At 49.8% G+C, this 26,018-nt stretch overlaps 1 protein-coding gene across 1 annotated transcript in view; it reads right to left on the reverse strand.

Annotated features, from left to right (window-relative positions):
* Positions 1–26,018, reverse strand: part of macf1b (microtubule actin crosslinking factor 1b) — a gene marked incomplete at its 5' end in the record, with an annotated part of 275,059 nt that overhangs the window by 83,692 nt on the left and 165,349 nt on the right. The window contains one exon of the mRNA XM_067978314.1: positions 18,296–18,450. Coding sequence (XP_067834415.1) covers positions 18,296–18,450 — 155 coding nt within the window. The remainder of the gene's footprint in view (positions 1–18,295; positions 18,451–26,018) is intronic.

Below are 26,018 nucleotides of genomic sequence, written 5' to 3' on the forward strand. Positions count from 1 at the left end.
AAGACGGTACATGAGCAGTGGTGTTCATTTAAGGAGTTATTTTACAACATTCAAAAAAAATATAGTCCACTGAGGAAAAAAGGGTGTAAAAGAAATGACAGCCATCCGTGGCTAAGTAAAGAAATTAAGGATATTATCCGACTAAAAACAAGGACATATAAGGTAGCCAAACTTAGTGGGAGGATAGAAGATTGGGAAGTCTTCAAAAGACAGCAAAAAGTAACCAAAGGATTGATTAAGAAAGGGAAGATAGATTATGAAAATAAAAAAATATAAAAACAGAGAGCAAGAGTTTCTACAGTTATATAAAAAGAAAAAGGGTGGCTAAGGCAAACATAGGTCCCTTAGAGGATGAGACCGGGAAATTAATGGTGGGAAACATGGAGATGGCAAAAATGCTGAACAAATATTTTGTTTCAGTCTTTACGGTAGAGGACACTAAGAATATCCCAACACTGGACAAACAGGGGACTCTCGGGGGGGAGGAGCTAAATACGATTAAAATCACGAAGGAATTGGTACTCAGTAAATTAATGGGACTGAAGGCGGATAAATCCCCTGGACCTGATGGCTTACATCCTCGGGTCTTGAGGGAAGTGGCAGTAGGGATTGTGGATGCTTTGGTAATAATTTTCCAAAATTCTCTGGACTCGGCAAAGGTCCCGTCAGATTGGAAAACTGCTAATGTAACACCGTTATTTAAAAAGGGTAGTAGGCAGAAGGCTGGAAATTATAGACCAGTTAGCCTAACATCTGTGGTGGGTAAAATTTTGGAGTCTATTATTAAGGAGACAGTAGCGGAACATTTGGATAAACATAATTTAATAGGACAAAGTCAGCATGGCTTTATGAAGGGGAAGTCATGTCTGACAAATTTGCTTGAGTTCTTTGAGGACATAACGTACAGGGTGGATAAAGGGGAACCAGTGGACAAAGTGTATTTAGACTTCCAGAAGGCATTCGACAAGGTGCCACATAAAAGATTATTGCTCAAGATAAAGAATCACTGGATTGGGGGTAATATTCTGGCATGGGTGGAGGATTGGTTATCGAACAGGAAGCAGAGAGTTGGGATAAATGGTTCATTCTCGGACTGGCAACCAGTAGCCAGTGGTGTTCTGCAGGGGTCGGTGCTGGGTCCCCAAATCTTTACAATCCATATTAACGATTTGGAGGAGGGGACCGAGTGCAACATATCAAAGTTTGCAGATGATACAAAGATGGGAGGGAAAGTAGAGAGTGAGGAGGACATAAAAAACCTACAAGGGGATATGGACAGGCTGGGTGAGTGGGCAGAGATTTGGCAGATGCAATACAATATTGGAAAATGTGAGGTTATGCACTTTGGCAGGAAAAATCAGAGAGCAAGTTATTATCTTAATGGCGAGAAACTGGAAAGTACTGCAGTACAAAGGGATCTGGGGGTCCTAGTGCAAGAAAATCAAAATGTTAGTATGCAGGTGCAGCAGGTGATCAAGAAGGCCAACGGAATGTTGGCTTTTATTGCTCGGGGGATAGAATATAAAAACAAGGAGGTATTGCTGCAGTTATATAAGGCATTGGTGAGACCGCACCTGGAATACTGCATACAGTTTTGGTGTCCATACTTAAGAAAAGACATACTTGCTCTCGAGGCAGTACAAAGAAGGTTCACTCGGTTAATCCCGGGGATGAGGGGGTGGACATATGAGGAGAGGTTGAGTAGATTGGGACTCTACTCACTGGAGTTCAGAAGAATGAGAGGCGATCTTATTGAAACATATAAGATTGTGAAGGGGCTTGATCGGGTGGATGCGGTAAGGATGTTCCCAAGGATGGGTGAAACTAGAATAGGGGGAATAATCTTAGAATAAGGGGCTGCTCTTTCAAAACTGAGATGAGGAGAAACTTCTTCACTCAGAGGGTAGTCGGTCTGTGGAATTTGCTGCCCCAGGAAGCTGTGGAAGCTACATCATTAAATAAATTTAAAACAGAAATAGACAGTTTCGGAGCGGCGGGAAACAGTGAGAGCGGAGCGAGGATAAAAACAGCGCACAGCGAGAGCGGGAGTTCACCGGAGCGAGGATAAAAACAGCGCACAGCGAGAGCGGGAGTTCACCGGAGCGAGGATAAAAACAGCGCACAGCGAGAGCGGGAGTTCACCGGAGCGAGGATAAAAACAGCGCACAGCGAGAGCGGGAGTTCACCGGAGCGGAGCGAGGTTAAAAACAGCGCACAGCGAGAGCGGGAGTTCACCGGAGCGGAGCGAGGATAAAAACAGCGCACAGCGAGAGCGGGAGTTCACCGGAGCGAGGTTAAAAACAGCGCACAGCGAGAGCGGGAGTTCACCGGAGCGAGGATAAAAACAGCGCACAGCGAGAGCGGGAGTTCACCGGAGCGGAGCGAGGATAAAAACAGCGCACAGCGAGAGCGGGAGTTCACCGGAGCGGAGCGAGGATAAAAACAGCGCACAGCGAGAGCGGGAGTTCACCGGAGCGAGGATAAAAACAGCGCACAGCGAGAGCGGGAGTTCACCGGAGCGAGGATAAAAACAGCGCACAGCGAGAGCGGGAGTTCACCGGAGCGAGGATAAAAACAGCGCACAGCGAGAGCGGGAGTTCACCGGAGCGAGGATAAAAACAGCGCACAGCGAGAGCGGGAGTTCACCGGAGCGAGGATAAAAACAGCGCACAGCGAGAGCGGGAGTTCACCGGAGCGGAGCGAGGATAAAAACAGCGCACAGCGAGAGCGGGAGTTCACCGGAGCGAGGTTACAAACAGCGCACAGCGAGAGCGGGAGTTCACCGGAGCGAGGTTACAAACAGCGCACAGCGAGAGCGGGAGTTCACCGGAGCGGAGCGAGGATAAAAACAGCGCACAGCGAGAGCGGGAGTGGAACGACCGCGTTCCGATAAAAATCAAAGAGTGATGTCACAGGTGAAGCGGGTTGGTGATTGGTGAGACCGGAGCCGATTGGTGAGTAGGTTCAGGTGAGTATTTCTACCATTTTACTGTAAGTAAAGTAATAAGAAAGGGAAGGTCTGCAGGTTTTATAGCAGGTAGTGGTTTTTTTTGGTGAACCTAGGTCCCTAGTACAGTTAACATTTTCTAATTTCAGCGTAATTTAAAAGGGGTAACTCAGCTAAGGCAAGTCATGGCAGCAGACCTCGCACCCGTGATATGCCCCTCCTGCAAGATGTGGGAAGTCATGGACACGACCAGTGTCCCTGACGACCATGTGTGCAGGAAGTGTGTCCACCTGCAGCTACTGACCGATCGTATCTCTGAGCTGGAGCTGCGGGTGGACTCACTGTGGAGCATCCGCGATGCAGAGAAACTCGTGGATAGCACGTTTAGTGAGTTGGTCACACCGCAGGTAAAGGGTATACAGGCAGGAAGTGAATGGGTGACCACCAGGGAGAGTAAGAGGTGCAGGCAGGTCGTGCAGGGGTCCCCTGTGGCCATCCCCCTCTCAAACAGGTATACCGTTTTGGATACTGTTGGGGGAGATGGTTCACCAGGGGAAGGTGACAGCGGCCAGGTTCATGGCACCGTGGCTGGCTCTGCTGCACAGGAGGGCAGGAGAAAGAGTGGCAGAGCTATAGTGATAGGGGACTCGATTGTAAGGGGAACAGACAGGCGTTTCTGCGGACGCACCCGAGACTCCAGGATGGTATGTTGCCTCCCTGGTGCAAGGGTCAGGGATGTCTCGGAGCGGCTGCAGGACATTCTGGAGGGGGAGGGCGAACAGCCAGTTGTCGTGGTGCATATAGGCACCAACGATATAGGTAAAAAACAGGATGAGGTCCTACAAGCTGAATTTAGGGAGTTAGGAGGAAAACTAAAAGTAGGACCTCAAAGGTAGTAATCTCAGGATTGCTACCAGTGCCACGGGTTAGTCAGAGTAGGAATGACAGGATAGCTAGGATGAATACGTGGCTTGAGAGATGGTGCAAGAGGGAGGGATTCAAATTCCTGGGCCATTGGAACCGGTTCTGGGGGAGGTGGGACCAGTACAAATTGGACGGTCTGCATCTGGGCAGGACTGGAACCAATGTCCTAGGGGGAGTGTTTGCTAGTGCTGTTGGGGAGGGTTTAAACTAATGTGGCAGGGGGATGGGAACCGATGCAGGAAGTCAGTGGGAAGTAAAGTGGTGACAGAAACAAAAGGCAGTAAGGGAGAGTGTACAGAACATGACCGGACAGATGGTCTGAGAAAGCAGGGCAAAGACCAAGGGAAGTCTAGATTAAACTGCATTTATTTCAATGCAAGAAGTCTGATGGGCAAGGCAGATGAACTCAGGGCATGGATGGGTACATGGGACTGGGATGTTATAGCTATTACTGAAACATGGCTAAGGGAGGGGCAGGACTGGCAGCTCAATGTTCCAGGGTACAGAAGCTATAGGAAAGATAGAGCAGGAGGTAAGAGAGGAGGGGGAGTTGCGTTCTTGATGAGGGAGAACATCACGGCAGTAGTGAGAGGGGATATATCCGAGGGTTCGCCCACTGAGTCTATATGGGTAGAACTGAAAAATAAGAAGGGAGAGATCACGTTGATAGGATTGTACTACAGACCCCCAAATAGTCAACGGGAAATTGAGGAGCAAATATGTAAGGAGATTACAGACAGCTGCAAGAAAAATAGGGTGGTAATAGTAGGGGACTTTAACTTTCCCAACATTGACTGGGACAGCCATAGCATTAGGGGCTTGGATGGAGAGAAATTTGTTGAGTGTATTCAGGAGGAATTTCTCATTCAGTATGTGGATGGCCCGACGAGAGAGGGGGCAAAACTTGACCTCCTCTTGGGAAATAAGGAAGGGCAGGTGACAGAAGTGTTAGTGAGGGATCACTTTGGGACCAGTGATCATAATTCCATTAGTTTTAAGATAGCTATGGAGAATGATAGGTCTGGCCCAAAAGTTAAAATTCTAAATTGGGGAAAGGCCAATTTTGATGGTATTAGACAGGAACTTTCAGAAGTTGATTGGGAGAGTCTGTTGGCAGGCAAAGGGATGTCTGGTAGGTGGGAGGCTTTCAAAAGTGTGTTGACCAGGGTTCAGGGTAAGCACATTCCTTATAAAGTGAAGGGCAAGGCTGGTAGAAATAGGGAACCTTGGATGACTCGGGAGATTGAGGCCCCAGTCAAAAAGAAGAAGGAGGCATATGACATGCATAGGCAGCTGGGATCAAGTGGATCCCTTGAAGAGTATAGAGATTGCTGGAGTAGAGTTAAGAGAGAAATCAGGAGGGCAAAAAGGGGACATGAGATTGCTTTGGCAGATAAGGCAAAGGAGAATCCAAATAGCTTCTACAAATACATAAAGGGCAAAAGAGTAACTGGGGAGAGAGTAGGGCCTCTTAAGGATCAACAAGGTCATCTAAGTGCGGAACCACAAGAGATGGGTGAGATCCTAAATGAATATTTCGCATCGGTATTTACGGTTGAGAAAGGCATGGATGTTAGAGAACTTTGGGAAATAAATAGTGATGTCTTGAGGAGTGTACACATTACGGAGAGGGAGGTGCTGGAAGTCTTAACGCGCATCAAGGTAGATAAATCTCCGGGACCTGATGAAATGTATCCCAGGACGTTATGGGAGGTTAGGGAGGAAATTGCGGGTCCCCTAACAGAGATATTTGAATCATCAACAGCTACAGGTGAGGTGCCTGAAGATTGGAGGGTAGCAAATGTTGTGCCCTTGATTAAGAAGGGCGGCAGGGAAAAGCCTGGGAACTACAGACCAGTGAGCCTGACATCTGTAGTGGGTAAGTTGTTAGAGGGTATTCTGAGAGACAGGATCTACAGGCATTTGGAGAGGCAGGGACTGATTAGGAACAGTCAGCATGGTTTTGTGAGAGAAAAATCATGTCTCACGAATTTGATTGAGTTTTTTGAAGGGGTAACCAAGAAGATAGATGAGGGCTGTGCAGTAGACGTGGCCTACATGGACTTCAGCAAAGCCTTTGACAAGGTACCGCATGGTAGGTTGTTACATAAGGTTAAATCTCACGGGATCCAAGGTGAGGTAGCCAATTGGATACAAAATTGGATTGATGACAGAAGACAGAGGGTGGTTGTGGAGGGTTGTTTTTCAAACTGGAGGCCCGTGACCAGCGGTGTGCCTCAGGGATCGGTACTTATTTATATTAATGATTTGGATGAGAATTTAGGAGGCATGGTTAGTAAGTTTGCAGATGACACCAAGATTGGTGGCATTGTGGACAGTGAAGAAGGTTATCTAGGATTGCAACGGGATCTTGATAAATTGGGCCAGTGGGCCGATGAATGGCAGATGGAGTTTAATTTAGATAAATGTGAGGTGATGCATTTTGGTAGATCGAATCGGGCCAGGACCTACTCCGTTAATGGTAGGGCGTTGGGGAGAGTTATAGAACAAAAAGATCGAGGAGTACAGGTTCATAGCTCCTTGAAAGTGGAGTCACAGGTGGATAGGGTGGTGAAGAAGGCATTCAGCATGCTTGGTTTCATTGGTCAGAACATTGAATACAGGAGTTGGGATATCTTGTTGAAGTTGAACAAGACATTAGTAAGGCCACACTTGGAATACTGTGTACAGTTCTGGTCACCCTATTATAGAAAGGATATTATTAAACTAGAAAGAGTGCAGAAAAGATTTACTAGGATGCGACCGGGACTTGATGGTTTGACTTATAGGGAGAGGTTGGATAGACTGAGACTTTTTTCCCTGGAGAGTAGGAGGTTAAGGGGTGATCTTATAGAATCATAGAATCATAGAAGTTTACAACATGGAAACAGGCCCTTCAGCCCAACATGTCCATGTCGCCCAGTTTATACCACTAAGCTAGTCCCAATTGCCTGCACTTGGCCCATATCCCTCTATACCCATCTTACCCATGTAACTGTCCAAATGCTTTTTAAAAGACAAAATTGTACCCGCCTCTACTACTGCCTCTGGCAGCTCGTTCCAGACACTCGCCACCCTTTGAGTGAAAAAATTGCCCCTCTGGACCCTTTTGTATCCCTCCCCTCTCACCTTAAATCTATGCCCCCTCGTTATAGACACCCCTACCTTTGGGAAAAGATTTTGACTATCTACCTTATCTATGCCCCTCATTATTTTATAGACTTCTATAAGATAGATATTTGAATCATCGACAGCTACAGGTGAGGTGCCTGAAGATTGGAGGGTAGCAAATGTTGTGCATTTGTTTAAGAAGGGCGGCAGGGAAAAGCCTGGGAACTACAGACCAGTGAGCCTGACATGTTGGGCCGAAGGGCCTGTTTCCACGTTGTAAACTTCTATGATTCTATGATTCTGGAAGTGAAGGGAATTAGGGGTTACGGGGAGCGGGCAGGACATTGGACATGAATTTAGATTTGAGGTTAGGATCAGATCAGCCATGATCTTATTGAATGGCGGAGCAGGCTCGAGGGGCCGATTGGCCTACTCCTGCTCCTATTTCTATGGTGGGGTTACATTTGCCACCCTCCAATCTGCAGGAACCATTCCAGAATCTATAGAATTTTGGAAGATGATCACCAATGCATCCACTATCTCTACAGCCACCTCTTTCAAAACCCTGGGATGTCGATCATCAGGTCCTTGGGATTTATTGACTTTCAGTCCCATTAATTACTCTGTACTATTTTTTTACGAATACTAATTTCCTTCAGTTCCTCATTCTCGCCAGGCCATTGGTTCTCTAGTATTTCTGGGAGGTTTATTGTGTCTTCTTCTGTGAAGACAGACACAAAGGGCTCGATTTTGAAATGGCAGCGGGGGGTGGGGGGTGAAGATACACGTGGCAAACCCGCATCAAAAAATGTGATGTGATTGAAGGTGATTAAAGTTCTTACCAGGTTTTTTTTTATTCGTTCATGGGATGTGGGCGTCGCTGGCGAGGCCAGCATTTATTGCCCATCCCTAATTGCCCTTGATTGACAGGCTGGCTGCCGACAAGAGGTGCAATGCCGCACCTGTGGTTGTCCAGGATACTACTTTCAAAGATGCTAATTCCCCTTAATACTTCCTCTCTCACTATGTTTATCCCATCCAGTGTTTCACACTCCTCCTCCTTAACTACAATGTCAGCATCGTCCGTCTCTTCTGTGAAGACAGACGCAAAGTATTCATTAAGAACCACACCTGCACGTTCCCCTCCAAATCACACACCATCCCGACATGGAAATATATCGCCGTTCCTTCATCGTCGCTGGGTCAAAATCCTGGAACTCCCTTCCTAACAGCACTGTGGGAGAACCGTCACCACACGGACTGCAGCGGTTCAAGAAGGCGGCTCACCACCACCTTCTCAAGGGCAATTAGGGATGGGCAATAAATGCCGGCCTCGCCAGCGACGCCCACATCCCATGAATGAATCAAAAAAAAAGCCCAGCATCCCATAGGCTTTTTAACTGCTTTCTCAGAGAAGAAAGGGCAGGATTGGGCACAAAATATTCCAGGATACAAGATTTCAGGGGGATAGGGAAGGAAAGAAAGGAGAGAGGGACTGGGAGAGGGTCTGGGAGAGGGGCTGGAAGAGGGGCTGGGAGAGGGGCTGGAAGAGGGGCTGGGAGAGGGGCTGGGAGAGGGGCTGGGAGAGGGTCTGGGAGAGGGTCTGGGAGAGGGGTTCGGCTACAGGGCATTCTCAAGGGGGAGGGGGAAGGCAGAGGTCGTGGTCCACATTGGGACCAACGACATAGGTAGGAAGGGAGATGAGGTCCTGCATCAAGAATTTAGGGAGCTAGGTAGCAGATTAAAGAGCAGGACCTCAAAGGTTGTAATCTCCGGATTACTCCCAGTGCCACGGGCTAGTGAGTATAGAAATAGGAGGATAGAACAGATGAATGCGTGGCTAAAGAGTTGGTGCAGGAGGGAGGGTTTCAGTTTCCTGGATCACTGGGCCTGCTTCTGGGGAAGGTGGGACTTGTACAAGTCGGACGGGTTGCACCTGAACCAGAGCGGGACAAATATCCTTGCGGGGAGGTTTGCTAGCACTGTTGGGGGGGGTTTAAACTAACTTGGCAGGGGGATGGGATACAGAGTGGAGCTACAATAGGGGGTGATGTGCAGCCAAATATAGAGAAAAAAACAAGTCAGCTTGGAAGACAGGGCAAATATGTGAGGGCAAGGCTGGATGGCATCTATTTTAATACAAGGAGTCTTGCGAATAAGGTGGATGAACTGAAGGTGTTGATAAACACATGGGAGTATGATATTGTTGCTGTCACAGAGACATGGTTGAGGGAGGGGCAAGACTGGCAGCTCAATATTCCGGGGTACAGAATCTTCAGGCGAGACAGAGGGAGAGGTATAAGAGGAGGGGGGGTCGCAATATTAATTAAAGAATCAATTACTGCCATAAGGAGGGATGATATATTAGCAGGTTCCTCTAATGAGGCCATATGGGTGGAGCTTAAAACCAAAAGGGGGCAAGCACTTTGATGGGAGTGTACTATAGGCCCCCAAACAGTCAGGGGGAGATAGAGGAACAGATATGTAGGCAAATCTCAGAAAATTGTGCAAATAATAGGGTAATAATAGTGGGGGATTTCAACTTCCCCAATATTAACTGGGATACTCAAGAGTGTAAAAGGCTTAGAGGGTACAAAATACTTAACGTGCATCCAGGAGAGCTTTTTGAGCCAGCATGTAGAAAGTCCTACAAGAGAGGGGGCGGTACTGGACCTAATTCTAGGGAATGTGGCCGGCCAAGTGGAAGAAGTGCTAGTAGGTGAGCACTTTGGTGACAGTGACCATAGTTCGGTGAGATTTAAGGTGGTCATGGAAAAGGACAGGGAGGGGCCGGAAATAAAGGTTCTAAATTGGGGGAAGGCCGATTTTAATAGGATAAGGCAGGATCTGGCCAAAATGGACTGGGATCAGCTGCTTGTAGGAAAATCCGCATCGGAGCAATGGGAGTCTTTCAGAAGGGAGATTGAGACCATACAATGGCAACATGTTCCCGTAAAGGTCAAGGGTGGTTCCAAGAACTCCAGGGAACCTTGGATGTCAGGGGATATACGAGAATGGATCAGGAAAAAAAGGAGGGCTTTTGGCAGATACAAAAGGCTAAAGACGGAGGAAGCCCTAGAGGAGTACAAAAAGTGCAGGGGGATACTTAAAAAAGAAATTAGGAGATCAAGGAGGGGCCACGAAATAACACTGGCGAGCAAAATAAAGGAAAATCCTAAGATGTTTTACAAGTATATTAAGGGTAAGAGGATAACTAGGGAAAAAATAGGGCCCATTAGGGACAAAAATGGCAATCTGTGTGTGGAGCCGGCAGATGTAGGAGGGGTTCTAAATGAATTTTTTGCATCTGTTTTCACTATGGAGAAGGACGATGTAGACATAGAAATACGGCAGGGGGACTGTGATATACTCGAACATATTAACATCGAGCGGGAGGAGGTATTGGCGGTTTTAGCAGGCCTAAAAATGGATAAATCCCCAGACCTGGACGAAATGTATCCCAGGCTACTGTGTGAGGCAAAGGAGGAGATTGCTGGGGCTCTAACACATATATTCAGAACCTCTCTGGCCACAGGGGATGTGCCAGAGGACTGTAGAACCGCGAATGTAATACCATTATTCAAGAAGGGGAGTAGGGAAAAACCGGGGAACTACAGGCCAGTGAGCCTAACATCAGTGGTAGGAAAATTATTGGAAAAAATTCTGAAGGACAAAATTAGTCTCCACTTGGAGAAGCAAGGATTAATCAGGGATAGTCAACATGGCTTTGTCAAGGGAAGATCATGTCTGACTAATTTGATTGAATTTTTTGAGGGGGTGACGAGGCGTGTGGATGAGGGTAACGCAGTGGATGTGGTATACATGGATTTCAGTAAGGCCTTCAATAAAGTCCCCCACAGGAGACTGGTCAAGAAGGTACGAGCCCATGGAATCCAGGGTGCCTTGGCACTTTGGATACAAAACTGGCTTAGTGGCAGAAGGCAGAGGGTGATGGTCGAAGGTTGTTTTTGTGACTGGAAGCCTGTGGCCAGTGGGGTACCACAGGGATCGGTGCTGGGGCCCTTGCTGTTTGTGGTCTACATTAATGACTTGGATATGAATGTAAAAGGTATGATCAGTAAGTTCGCGGATGATACAAAAATTGGTAGGGTGGTAAATAGCGAGGAGGATAGCCTCAGTCTGCAGGATGATATGGATGGGTTGGTCAGATGGGCGGAACAGTGGCAAATGGAATTTAACCCGGAAAAGTGCGAGGTGATGCACTTTGGAGGGACTAACAAGGCAAGGGAATACACAATGAATGGGAGGACCCTAGGCAAGACAGAGGGTCAGAGGGATCTTGGTGTGCAAGTTCACAGATCCCTGAAGGTGGCGGAACAGGTAGATAAGGTGGTAAAGAAGGCATATAGGATACTTGCCTTTATTAGCCGAACAATGCTTGGTGATTACAGACAGTTTTTTCAACTGCCCGTTGCCAAGGCAATCAGTGTGCAGACAGACAGGTGTTACCTGCAAGGTCTCCAGTGTGCAGACAGACAGGTGTTACCTGCAAGGTCTCCAGTGTGCAGACAGACAGGTGTTACCTGCAAGGTCTCCAGTGTGCAGACAGACAGGTGTTACCTGCAAGGTCTCCAGTGTGCAGACAGACAGGTGTTACCTGCAAGACTTTGCAGGTAACACCTGTCTGTCTGCACACTGATTGCCTTGGCAACGGGCAGTTGAAAAAACTGTCTGTACTCACCAAGCATTGTTCTGTGAATTATAAATGCGATTTCATTTCGAGGATTTCATTTCCAACAAACGTTCACCTGAGGAAGGAGGAAGCCTCCGAAAGCTTGTGAATTTAAAATAAAATTGCTGGACTATAACTTGGTGTTGTAAAATTGTTTACAAATACATGAAGGGCAAAAGGGTAACTGGGGAGAGAGTAGGGCCTCTTAAGGATCAACAAGGTCATCTATGTGCGGAACCACAAGAGATGGGTGAGATCCTGAATGAATATTTCAGATCGGTATTTACGGTTGAGAAAGGCATGGATGTTAGGGAACTTGGGGAAATAAATAGTGATGTCTTGAGGAGTGTACATTTTACAGAGAGGGAGGTGCTGGAAGTCTTAACGCGCATCAAGGTAGATAAATCTCCGGGACCTGATGAAATGTATCCCAGGACGTTATGGGAGGTTAGGGAGGAAATTGCGGGTCCCCTAGCAGAGATATTTGAATCATCCACCGCTACAGGTGAGGTGCCTGAAGATTGGAGGGTAGCAAATGTTGTGCCTTTGTTTAAGAAGGGCGGCAGGGAAAAGCCTGGGAACTACAGACCGGTGAGCCTGACATCTGTAGTGGGTAAGTTGTTAGAGGGTATTCTGAGGGACAGGATCTACAGGCATTTGGAGAGGCAGGGACTAATTAGGAACAGTCAGCATGGTTTTGTGAGAGGAAAATCATGTCTCACGAATTTGATTGAGTTTTTTGAAGGGGTAACCAAGAAGATAGATGAGGGCTGTGCAGTAGACGTGGTCTACATGGACTTCAGCAAAGCATTTGACAAGGTACCGCATGGTAGGTTGTTACATAAGGTTAAATCTCATGGGATCCAAGATGAGGTAGCCAATTGGATACAAAATTGGCTTGACGACAGAAGACAGAGGGTGGTTGTAGAGGGTTGTTTTTCAAACTGGAGGCCTGTGTCCAGCGGTGTGCCTCAGGGATCGGTGCTGGGTCCGCTGTTATTTGTTATTTATATTAATGATTTGGATGAGAATTTAGGAGGCATGGTTAGTAAGTTTGCAGATGACACCAAGATTGGTGGCATTGTGGACAGTGAAGAAGGTTATCTAGGATTGCAACGGGATCTTGATAAATTGGGCCAGTGGGCTGATGAATGGCAGATGGAGTTTAATTTAGATAAATGTGAGGTGATGCATTTTGGTAGATCGAATCGGGCCAGGACCTACTCCGTTAATGGTAGGGCGTTGGGGAGAGTTATAGAACAAAGAGATCTGGGAGTACAGATTCATAGCTCCTTGAAAGTGGAGTCACAAGTGGATAGGGTGGTGAAGAAGGCATTCAGCATGCTTGGTTTCATTGGTCAGAACATTGAATGCAGGAGTTGGGATGTCTTGTTGAAGTTGTACAGGGCATTGGTGAGGCCACACTTGGAGTACTGTGTACAGTTCTGGTCACCCTATTATAGAAAGGATATTATTAAACTAGAAAGAGTGCAGAAAAGATTTACTAGGATGCTACCGGGACTTGATGGTTTGACTTACAGGGAGAGGTTAGACAGACTGGGACTTTTTTCCCTGGAGAGCAGGAGGTTAAGGGGTGATCTTATCGAAGTCTATAAAATAATGAGGGGCATAGATAAGGTAGATAGTCAAAATCTTTTCCCAAAGGTAGGGGAGTCTATAACGAGGGGGCATAGATTTAAGGTGAGAGGGGAGAGATACAAAAGGGTACAGAGGGGCAATTTTTTCACTCAAAGGGTGGTGAGTGTCTGGAACGAGCTGCCAGAGGCAGTAGTAGAGGCGGGTACAATTTTGTCTTTTAAAAAGCATTTGGACAGTTACATGGGTAAGATGGGTATAGAGGGATATGGGCCAAGTGCAGGCAATTGGGACTAGCTTAGTGGTATAAACTGGGCGACATGGACATGTTGGGCCGAAGGGCCTGTTTCCATGTTGTAACTTCTATGATTCTATGATTCTATAATTGTCAACGCCAGTCCATCACCGGCATCCCCACATCATCTTTATTAGCCGAGGCATAGAATATAAGAGCAAGGAGGTTATGATGGAGCTGTATAAAACACTGGTTAGGCCACAGCTGGAGTACTGTGTGCAGTTCTGGTCGCCGCACTGCAGGAAGGATGTGATCGCTTTGGAGAGGGTGCAGAGGAGATTCACCAGGATGTTACCAGGGCTGGAGCGCTTCAGCTATGAAGAGAGACTGGGAAGATTGGGTTTGTTTTCCTTGGAGCAGAGGAGGCTGAGGGGGGACATGTTTGAGGTGTACAAAATTATGAGGGGCACAGATAGGATGGATACTAATGAGCTTTTTCCCTTCGTTGAGGGTTCTATAACAAGGGGACATAGATTCAAGGTAAAAGGCGGGAGGTTTAGAGGGGATTTGAGAAAGAACTTTTTCACCCAGAGGGTGGTTGGAGTCTGGAACTCACTGCCTGAGAGGGTTGTGGAGGCAGGAACCCTCACAACATTCAAGAAGCATTTGGATGAGCACTTGAAATGCCATAGCATACAAGGCTACGGACCAAATGCTGGAATATGGGATTAGAGTAGACAGGGCTTGATGGCCGGCGCGGACACGATGGGCCGAAGGGCCTCTATCCGTGCTGTATAACTCTATGACTCTATGACTCGAGGGGCTGGGAGAGGGGTTCGGAGAGGGACTGGGCCAGGGACTGGGAGAGGGGCTGGGAGAGGGTCTGGGAGAGGGACTGGGAGAGGGGCTGGGAGAGGGACTGGGAGAGGGGCTGGGAGAGGGATTGGGAGAGGGGCTGGAAGAGGGACTGGGAGAGGGACTGGGAGAGGGGGTGGGAGAGGAACTGGGAGAGGGGCTGGGAGAGGGACTGGGAGAGGGGGTGGGAGAGGGACTGGGAGAGGGGCTGGGAGAGGGGCTGGGAGAGGGGGTGGGAGAGGGGGTGGGAGAGGGGGTGGGAGAGGGGGTGGGAGAGGGGCTAGGAGAGGGGGTGGGAGAGGGGCTGGGAGAGAGGCTGGGAGAGGGATTGGGAGAGGGACTGGGAGAGGGACTGGGAGAGGGGGTGGGAGAGGGACTGGGAGAGGGGCTGGGAGAGGGGGTGGGAGAGGGGGTGGGAGAGGGACTGGGAGAGGGGGTGGGAGAGGGGCTGGGAGAGGGGGTGGGAGAGGGGCTGGGAGGGAGGCTGGGAGAGAGGCTGGGAGAGGGATTGGGAGAGGGACTGGGAGAGGGACTGGGAGAGGGGGTGGGAGAGGGTCTGGGAGAGGGGGTGGGAGAGGGTCTGGGAGAGGGGGTGGGAGAGAGGCTGGGAGAGGGACTGGGAGAGGGACTGGGAGAGGGGCTGGGAGAGGGACTGGGAGAGGGGGTGGGAGAGGGATTGGGAGAGGGGGTGGGAGAGGGGGTGGGAGAGGGTCTGGGAGAGGGTCTGGGAGAGGGGGTGGAAGAGGGGCTGGGAGAGGGGCTGGGAGAGGGGCTGGAAGAGGGGCTGGGAGAGGGTCTGGGAGAGGGACTGGGAGAGGGACTGGGAGAGGGACTGGGAGAGGGACTGGGAGAGGGGGTGGGAGAGGGACTGGGAGAGGGGGTGGGAGAGGGTCTGGGAGAGGGTCTGGGAGAGGGGGTGGGAGAGGGACTGGGAGAGGGACTGGGAGAGGGATTGGGAGAGGGGGTGGGAGAGGGACTGGGAGAGGGGGTGGGAGAGGGTCTGGGAGAGGGACTGGGAGAGGGACTGGGAGAGGGATTGGGAGAGGGACTGGGAGAGGGATTGGGAGAGGGACTGGGAGAGGGACTGGGAGAGGGATTGGGAGAGGGACTGGGAGAGGGACTGGGAGAGGGATTGGGAGAGGGACTGGGAGAGGGGCTGGAAGAGGGGCTGGGAGAAGGTCTGGGAGAGGGACTGGGAGAGGGGGTGGGAGAGGGACTGGGAGAGGGGGTGGGAGAGGGTCTGGGAGAGGGTCTGGGAGAGGGGCTGGGAGAGGGGGTGGGAGAGGGACTGGGAGAGGGACTGGGAGAGGGATTGGGAGAGGGGGTGGGAGAGGGGGTGGGAGAGGGACTGGGAGAGGGTCTGGGAGAGGGACTGGGAGAGGGACTGGGAGAGGGATTGGGAGAGGGACTGGGAGAGGGGGTGGGAGAGGGACTGGGAGAGGGGGTGGGAGAGGGTCTGGGAGAGGGACTGGGCGAGGGATTGGGAGAGGGACTGGGAGAGGGACTGGGAGAGGGATTGGGAGAGGGACTGGGAGAGGGACTGGGAGAGGGTCTGGGAGAGGGACTGGGAGAGGGACTGGGAGAGGGGGTGAGAGAGGGACTGGGAGAGGGGGTGGGAGAGGGTCTGGGAGAGGGACTGGGAGTGGGGGTGGGAGAGGGTCTGGGAGAGGGACTGGGAGAGGGATTGGGAGAGGGACTGGGAGAGAGGCTGGGAGAGGGACTGGGAGAGGGACTGGGAGAGGGACTGGGAGAGGGTCTGGGAGAGGGACTGGGAGAGAGGCTGGGAGAGGGACTGGGAGAGGGACTGGGAGAGGGACTGGGAGAGGGACTGGGAAAGGGACTGGGAGAGGGGCTGGGAGAGGGATTGGGAGAGGGACTGGGAGAGGGATTGGGAGAGGGACTGGGAGAGGGACTGGGAGAGGGATTGGGAGAGGGACTGGGAGAGGGACTGGGAGAGGGACTGGGAGAGGGGCTGGGAGAGGGGCTGGGAGAGGGCCTGGGAGAGGGGCTGGGAGAGGGACTGGGAGAGGGATTGGGAGAGGGGCTGGGAGAGGGACTGGGAGAGGGACTGGGAGAGGGACTGGGAGAGGGACTGGGAGAGGGACTGGGAGAGGGGGTGGGAGAGGGGCTGGGAGAGGGGCTGGGAGAGGGGGTGGGAGAGGGTCTGGGAGAGGGGCTGGAAGAGGGGGTGGAAGAGGGTCTGGGAGAGGGGGTGGGAGAGGGACTGGGAGAGGGGGTGGGAGAGGGACTGGGAGAGGGGGTGGAAGAGGGTCTGGGAGAGGGGGTGGGAGAGGGACTGGGAGAGGGGGTGGGAGAGGGACTGTGAGAGGGGGTGGGAGAGGGACTGGGAGAGGGGCTGGGAGAGGGATTGGGAGAGGGACTGGGAGAGGGACTGGGAGAGGGACTGGGAGAGGGGGTGGGAGAGGGTCTGGGAGAGGGACTGGGAGAGGGACTGGGAGAGGGACTGGGAGAGGGGGTGGGAGAGGGGGTGGGAGAGGGTCTGGGAGAGGGACTGGGAGAGGGACTGGGAGAGGCTGGGAGAGGGACTGGGAGAGGGTCTGGGAGAGGGACTGGGAGAGGGACTGGGAGAGGGACTGGGAGAGGGACTGGGAGAGGGACTGGGAGAGGTGGTGGGAGAGGGTCTGGGAGAGGGACTGGGAGAGGGGGTGGGAGAGGGTCTGGGAGAGGGATTGGGAGAGGGACTGGGAGAGGGATTGGGAGAGGGACTGGGAGAGGGACTGGGAGAGGGTCTGGGAGAGGGACTGGGAGAGGGACTGGGAGAGGGATTGGGAGAGGGACTGGGAGAGGGATTGGGAGAGGGACTGGGAGAGGGACTGGGAGAGGGATTGGGAGAGGGACTGGGAGAGGGATTGGGAGAGGGGCTGGGAGAGGGATTGGGAGAGGGGCTGGGAGAGGGACTGGGAGAGGGGGTGGGAGAGGGGCTGGGAGAGGGACTGGGAGAGGGACTGGGAGAGGGACTGGGAGAGGGACTGGGAGAGGGGCTGGGAGAGGGACTGGGAGAGGGGCTGGGAGAGGGACTGGGAGAGGGATTGGGAGAGGGACTGGGAGAGGGATTGGGAGAGGGACTGGGAGAGGGATTGGGAGAGGGACTGGGAGAGGGATTGGGAGAGGGGCTGGGAGAGGGATTGGGAGAGGGGCTGGGAGAGGGACTGGGAGAGGGGGTGGGAGAGGGGCTGGGAGAGGGACTGGGAGAGGGACTGGGAGAGGGACTGGGAGAGGGACTGGGAGAGGGACTGGGAGAGGGACTGGGAGAGGGGCTGGGAGAGGGACTGGGAGAGGGATTGGGAGAGGGACTGGGAGAGGGACTGGGAGAGGGACTGGGAGAGGGGCTGGGAGAGGGACTGGGAGAGGGACTGGGAGAGGGACTGGGAGAGGGGCTGGGAGAGGGACTGGGAGAGGGACTGGGAGAGGTGTTCGGAGAGGGACTGGGAGAGGGACTGGGAGAGGGACTGGAAGAGTGGCTGGAAGACGGGCTGGGAGAGGGGTTCGGAGAGGGACTGGGAGAGGGGCTGGGAGAGGCCAAGCTCTGGGAAAAGTTAAAAGACAAGCCACTCGGGGGAAGCTGTCCATTTTTGTCCTGAGATAGTTTTCAGTGGGAACAAGATGCCGGGGCCTCCGTATGTTCCTGACCATCTCCTTATTCAGGGTGCGGTGAGCAGAAGAATAAGGATCATGAAAGGAAAGAAACAATGTCACCCTGACCCCAGCTACGATCTTGGTCTCAGGATCAGATACAGATCTGACGAGAATCGAATGTCCTTTCATGTTGCATCTTTTATGATTTAGAGTAAAGTGAACGGCCCAACAATTTCAGAATATTACACCCATGGAGTGGACAATGGTCATGGTCAAGTTAACCACAAGTCTCATCAACCACGTGCACAAAGTGCCCAGAAATACCGTTGCCTCTGACCTCATCTTCGATCCTGTCGCCATCTGCTCTTCGCCGGAGAGAGTCTCTTCGGGGATGGAGTGCACTGGTAAACTCGTAGTAATCAATGAATCCGTCACCATTCAGGTCAAAGACACTTGCAACTGCTGCCATTTCCAGAGAGTTGGTTGGGAATTCTGACCATGAGCAGAAAGAGAATGTTTAGAAGAGTGACCGAGGGTTTTGTGTTTACACATCTCTGAATACAAACCTCAAACACATCCCTGGACAACTCACTTGCAATGAATGTATCTTTGAAGTTCAGTCACTGCTGGTATGTAGAAAACATGGCAGCCATTTTGCACACCAGAAACCCCATCAACAGCATCAGTAAAGGACAGTTACTCGCACTTTGGTGGTGGTGTCTTTCCTGACAACAAAGAAACCGGCCATTTGACTCCTCAGTGCTAGTCCTGGGGGGGAGGGGGAAGAGTTGGCCTCAGTGCCAGTCCTGGGGGGGAAGAGAGCTGGCCTCAGTGCTAGTCCTTGGGGGGAGGGGGGGGAGGAGAGAGAGCTGGCCTCAGTGCCAGTCCTTGGTGGGGGGGGGGGGAGAGCTGGCCTCAGTGCCAGTCCTGGGGTGGGGAGAGTTGGCCTCAGTGCCAGTCCTGGGGGGGAGTTTAGTTTAGTCTTTCTTCCTTGTGATCAGGTGAGACAGTGTCTGCCATTCCTCCCAACATTGAAAAGCTTTAAAAAGTCAAGTTTAGCTTCAACTGAAGGTGATTTTCCTCCACTTGTCTCCCACTCCTTGTGCTGACCCTGGGTTTCTGAATAATAAAACCACTGATCTAATGTGAATCTTTATGGTGACATTAAACTTGTATCTGGAACATTGGGGGTAATTTTAACCCCTTGGGACAGGCTGGTGGGAGGGAGGTGGGGAGGCAGAGGGGGGGCTTCAATATTTAAATGGGAAACATGACCCCTACACGCGCTTTTCTGATTTTAATGGAGATGGGTTTGGGGGGGGGAGGGGAGAGAGAGTGGGGAGCACGAGAGGGGAGAGAGGGGGAGAGAGGGGGAGCACGAGAGCAGAGAGAGGGGAGGAGAGAGGGAAAGAGAGTGGGGAGAGAAAGAGTGGGGGAGAGAGGGATGGGGGAGAGGAGAGAGGGGGAGAGGAGAGAGTGGGGAGAGAGAGAGGTGGGAGAGAGACTGGGGAAAGAGGAAGAGGGAGAGAGGGAGAGAGAGAGAGGGGGGAGAGAGGAAGAGAGGGATAGAGGGGGAGAGAGATAGGGGAGAGAGGGGGAGGGAGAGAGAGGGGAGAGAGAAAGGTGGGAGAGAGAGAGGTGGGAGAGAGGCAGTACTCAAAGTAGAAAAGTCACCTGGTCCAGATGGGATGCATGCTAGGTTACTGAGGGAAGTAAGGGTAGAAATTGCAGAGGCTCTGGCCACAATCTTCCAATCCTCCGTGGACGTGGACTTGGTTCCAGGGAATGAGGTGGGCCAAGTGGAGCAAGTGTCAGTGGGGGAGCATTTAGGGAGCAGCGATCATGGTATCATAAAGTTTAGAATAGCTATGGAAAAGGACTCTGTTCACTCCAAAGTGGGAAAAGTCGGCTCAGTCACCTCCACGGAACAGTGGGTAGCAGAAGAAGGCCTTCAGTGACTACCAGGAGGAAAAGTATCCAGCAGAGGAGACAGAGGGTCATTCTGGGAGAAGTCGGCTCAGTCACCTCCACGGAACAGTGGGTAGCAGAAGAACTGGTGTCGAGGAGCAGCTGCAAGAAAAATAGGGTGGTAATAGTAGGGGACTTTAACTTTCCCAACATTGACTGGGACAGCCATAGCATTAGGGGCTTGGATGGAGAGAAATTTGTTGAGTGTATTCAGGAGGAATTTCTCATTCAGTATGTGGATGGCCCGACTAGAGAGGGGGCAAAACTTGACCTCCTCTTGGGAAATAAGGAAGGGCAGGTGACAGAAGTGTTAGTGAGGGATCACTTTGGGACCAGTGATCATAATTCCATTAGTTTTAAGATAGCTATGGAGAATGATAGGTCTGGCCCAAAAGTTAAAATTCTAAATTGGGGAAAGGCCAATTTTGATGGTATTAGACAGGAACTTTCAGAAGTTGATTGGGAGAGTCTGTTGGCAGGCAAAGGGACGTCTGGTAAGTGGGAGGCTTTCAAAAGTGTGTTAACCAGGGTTCAGGGTAAGCACATTCCTTATAAAGTGAAGGGCAAGGCTGGTAGAAGTAGGGAACCTTGGATGACTCGGGAGATTGAGGCACTAGTCAAAAATAAGAAGGAGGCATGTGACATGCATAGGCAGCTGGGATCAAGTGGATCCCTTGAAGAGTATAGAGATTGCCGGAGTAGAGTTAAGAGAGAAATCAGGAGGGCAAAAAGGGGACATGAGATTGCTTTGGCAGATAAGGCAAAGGAGAATCCAAAGAGCTTCAACAAATACATAAAGGGCAAAAGAGTAACAAGGGAGAGAGTAGGGCCTCTTAAGGATCAACAAGGTCATCTATGTGCGGAACCACAAGAGATGGGTGAGATCCTAAATGAATATTTCGCATCGGTATTTACGGTTGAGAAAGGCATGGATGTTAGGGAACTTGGGGAAATAAATATTGATGTCTTGAGGAGTGTACATATTACAGAGAGAGGTGCTGGAAGTCTTAACGCGCATCAAGGTAGATAAATCTCTGGGACCTGATGAAATGTATCCCAGGACGTTATGGGAGGTTAGGGAGGAAATTGCGGGTCCCCTAGCAGAGATATTTGAATCATCGACAGTGACAGGTGAGGTGCCTGAAGACTGGAGGGTAGCAAATGTTGTGCCTTTGTTTAAGAAGGGCGGCAGGGAAAAGCCTGGAAACTACAGACCGGTGAGCCTGACGTCTGTAGTGGGTAAGTTGTTAGAGGGTATTCTGAGGGACAGGATCTACAGGCATTTGGAGAGGCAGGGACTGATTAGGAACAGTCAGCATGGTTTTGTGAGAGGAAAATCATGTCTCACGAATTTGATTGAGTTTTTTGAAGGGGTAACCAAGAAGATAGATGAGGGCTGTGCAGTAGACGTGGTCTACATGGACTTTAGCAAAGCCTTTGACAAGGTATCACATGGTAGGTTGTTACATAAGGTTAAATCTCACGGGATCCAAGGTGAGGTAGCCAATTGGATACAAAATTGGATTGATGACAGAAGACAGAGGGTGGTTGTGGAGGGTTGTTTTTCAAACTGGAGGCCTGTGACCAGCGGTGTGCCTCAGGGATCGGTGCTGGGTCCACTGTTATTTGTTATTTATGTTAATGATTTGGATGAGAATTTAGGAAGCATGGTTAGTAAGTTTGCAGATGACACCAAGATTGGTGGCATTGTGGACAGTGAAGAAGGTTATCTAGGATTGCAACGGGATCTTGATAAATTGGGCCAGTGGGCCGATGAATGGCAGATGGAGTTTAATTTAGATAAATGTGAGGTGATGCATTTTGGTAGATCGAATCGGGCCAGGACCTACTCCGTTAATGGTAGGGCGTTGGGGAGAGTTATAGAACAAAGAGATCTAGGAGTACAGGTTCATAGCTCCTTGAAAGGGTGGTGAAGAAGGCATTCAGCATGCTTGGTTTCATTGGTCAGAACATTGAATGCAGGAGTTGGGATGTCTTGTTGAAGTTGTACAAGACATTAGTAAGGCCACACTTGGAATACTGTGTACAGTTCTGGTCACCCTATTATAGAAAGGATATTATTAAACTAGAAAGAGCGCAGAAAAGATTTACTAGGATGCTACCGGGACTTGATGGTTTGACTTATAGGGAGAGGTTGGATAGACTGAGACTTTTTTCCCTGGAGAGTAGGAGGTTAAGGGGTGATCTTATAGAAGTCTATAAAATAATGAGGGGCATAGATAAGGTAGATAGTCAAAATCTTTTCCCAAAGGTAGGGGAGTCTATAACGAGGGGGCATAGATTTAAGGTGAGAGGGGAGAGATACAAAAGGGTCCAGAGGGGCAATTTTTTCACTCAAAGGGTGGTGAGTGTCTGGAACGAGCTGCCAGAGGCAGTAGTAGAGGCGGGTACAATTTTGTCTTTAAAAAAGCATTTGGACAGTTACATGGGTAAGATGGGTATGGAGGGATATGGGCCAAGTGCAGGCAATTGGGACTAGCTTAGTGGTATAAACTGGGCGACATGGACATGTTGGGCCGAAGGGCCTGTTTCCATGTTGTAAACTTCCATGATTCTATGATTCTATGACACTAAGAATATTCCAACACTGGAATAACAGGGGCCTCTGGCGGGGGAGGAGCTAAATACGATTAAAATCACGAAGGAATTGGTACTCAGTGAATTAATGGGACTCAAGGTGGATAAATCCCCTGGACCTGATGGCTTACATCCTAGGGTCTTGAGGGAAGTGGCAGTCGGGATTGTGGATGCTTTAGTAATAATTTTCCAAAATTCTCTGGACTCGGCAAAGGTCCCGGCAGATTGGAAAACTGCTAATGTAACACCCTTATTTAAAAAGGGTCGTAGGCAGAAGGCTGGAAATTATAGACTAGTTAGCCGAACATCTGCGGTGGGTAAAAGTTTGGAGTCTATTATTAAGGAGACAGTAGCGGAACATTTGGATAAACATAATTTAATTGATCAAAGTCAGCATGGCTTTATGAAGGGGAAGTCATGTCTGACAAATTTGCTTGAGTTCTTTGAGGACATAATGTACAGGGTGGATAAAGGGGAACCAGTGGACGTAGTGTATTTAGACTTCCAGAAGGCATTCGACAAGGTGCCACATAAAAGATTATTGCTCAAGATAAAGAATCACTGGATTGGGGGTAATATTCTGGCATGGGTGGAGGATTGGTTATCTAACAGGAAGCAGAGAGTTGGGATAAATGGTTCATTCTCGGACTGGCAACCAGTAGCCAGTGGTGTTCCGCAGGCGTCGGTGCTGGGTCCCCAACTCTTTACAATCTATATTAACGATTTGGAGGAGGGGACCGAGTGTAACATATCAAAGTTTGCAGATGATACAAAGATGGGAGGGAAAGTGGAGAATGAGGAGGACATAAAAAACCTACAAGGGGATATAGACAGGCTGGGTGAGTGGGCGGAGATTTGGCAGATGCAACACAATATTGGAAAATGTGAGGTTATGCACTTTGGCAGAAAAAAAATCAGAGAGCAAGTTATTATCTTAATGGCGAGAAACTGGAAAGTACTGCAGTACAAAGGGATCTGGGGGTCCTAGTGCAAGAAGATCAAAAAGTTAGTTTGCAGGTGCAGCAGGTGATCAAGAAGGCCAACGGAATGTTGGCTTTTATTGCTAGGGGGATAGAACATAAAAACAGGGAGGTATTGCTGCAGTTATATAAGGTATTGGTGAGACCGCATACAGTTTTGGTGTCCACACTTAAGAAAAGAATACTTGCTCTCGAGGCAGTACAAAGAAGGTTCACTCGGTTAATCCCGGGGATGAGGTGGCGGACATATGAGGAGAGGTTGAGTAGATTGGGACTCTACTCATTGGAGTTCAGAAGAATGAGAGGCGATCTTATTGAAACATTTCAGATTGTGAAGGGGCTTGATCGGGTGGATGCGGTAAGGATGTTCCCAAGGATGGGTGAAACTAGAACTAGGGGGCATAATCGTGGAATAAGGGGCTGCTCTTTCAAAACTGAGATGAGGAGAAACTTCTTCACTCAGAGGGTAGTAGGTCTGTGGAATTTGCTGCCCCAGGAAGCTGTGGAAGCTACATCATTAAATAAATTTAAAACAGAAACAGACAGTTTCCTAGAAGTAAAGGGAATTAGGGGTTACGGGGAGCGGGCAGGAAATTGGACATGAATTTAGATTTGAGGTTAGGATCAGATCAGCCATGATCTTATTGAATGGCGGAGCAGGCTCGAGGGGCCGATTGGCCGACTCCTGCTCCTATTTCTTATGATCTTATGTTCTAGGAGGTGAGTCACTCACTGCAGAATACTCAGCCTCTGACCTGCTCATATCGCCATAGTATTTATGTGGCTGGTCTTCACGGAGAAGACACAAAAAACCTCCCAAAAAAAGACACAAAAAACCTCCCAGAAATATGACAGAACCAATGGCCTGGCGAGAATGAGGAACTGAAGGAAATTAATATTTGTAAAAAATAGTGTTTGAGAAATTAATGGGACTGAAAGTCGATGAATCCCAAGGACCTGATGATCTACATTCTAGGGTTTTGAAAGAGGTGGCTGTAGAGATAGTGGATGCATTGGTGATCATCATCCAAAATTCTATAGGTTCTGGAACGGTTCCTACAGATTGGAGGGTGGCAAATGTAACCCCACTACTTAAGAAAGGAGGGAGAGAGAAAACAGGGAATAACAGACCAGTTAGCCTAACATCAGTAGTGGGGAAAATGCTGGAATCTATTATAAAGGATGTGATAACAGGACACTTAGAAAATAATAATAGGATTTGGCAGAGTCAACATGGATTTATGAAAGGGAAATCATGTTTGACATAAGAACATGAGAAATCGGAGCAGGAGTAGGCAATTCGGCCCCTCGAGCCTGATCCGCTATTCAATAAGATCATGGCTGATCTGATCCGAACCTCAAATCTAAAGAACACAAGAAGTAGGAGCAGGACCCGGCCACCCAACCATTGGTCCCACTCCGCCACCCACAGGGCCTTGACCGATCCGAACTCAGCTTCATGTCCAATTTCCTGCCCGCTCCCCGTAACCCCTAATTCCCTTTACTTCTAGGAAACTGTCGATTTCTGTTTTAAATTTATTTAATGATGCAGCTTCCACAGCTTCCTGGGGCAGCAAATTCCACAGACCAACTACCCTCTGAGTGAAGAAGTTTCTCCTCATCTCAGTTTTGAAAGAGCAGCCCCTTATTCTAAGATTATGCCCCCGAGTTCTAGTTTCACCCATCCTTGGGAACATCCTTACCGCATCCACCCGATCAAGCCCCTTCACAATCTTATATGTTTCAATAAGATCGCCTCTCATTCTTCTGAACTCCAATGAGTAGAGTCCCAATCGACTCAACCTCCCCTCATATGTCCGCCCCCTCATCCCCGGGATTAACCGAGTGAACCTTCTTTGTACTGCCTCGAGAGCAAGTATGTCTTTTCTTAAGTATGGACACCAAAACTGTATGCAGTATTCCAGGTGCGGTCTCACCAATGCCTTATAGAACTGCAGCAATACCTCCCTGTTTTTATGTTCTATCCCCCGAGCAATAAAAGCCAACATTCCGTTGGCCTTCTTGATCACCTGCTGCACCTGCATACTAACTTTTTGATTTTCTTGCACTAGGACCCCCAGATCCCTTTGTACTGCAGTACTTTCCAGTTTCTCGCCATTAAGATAATAACTTCCTCTCCGATTTTTCCTGCCAAAGTGCATAACCTCACATTTTCCAATATTGTATTGCATCTGCCAAATCTCCGCCCACTCACCCAGCCTGTCTATATCCCCTTGTAGGTTTTTTATGTCCTCCTCACTCTCTACTTTCCCTCCCATCTTTGTATCATCTGCAAACTTTGATATGTTACACTCGGTCCCCTCCTCCAAATCGTTAATATGGATTGTAAAGAGTTGGGGACCCAGCACCGACCCCTGCGGAACACCACTGGCTACTGGTTGCCAGTCCGAGAATGAACCATTTATCCCAACTCTCTGCTTCCTGTTAGATAACCTATCCTCCACCCATGCCAGAATATTACCCCCAATCCAGTGATTCTTTATCTTGAGCAAT

Source organism: Heptranchias perlo, unplaced genomic scaffold, assembly GCF_035084215.1.
Source record: "Heptranchias perlo isolate sHepPer1 unplaced genomic scaffold, sHepPer1.hap1 HAP1_SCAFFOLD_262, whole genome shotgun sequence".
In the NCBI taxonomy this organism is placed as follows: Eukaryota; Metazoa; Chordata; class Chondrichthyes; order Hexanchiformes; family Hexanchidae; genus Heptranchias; species Heptranchias perlo.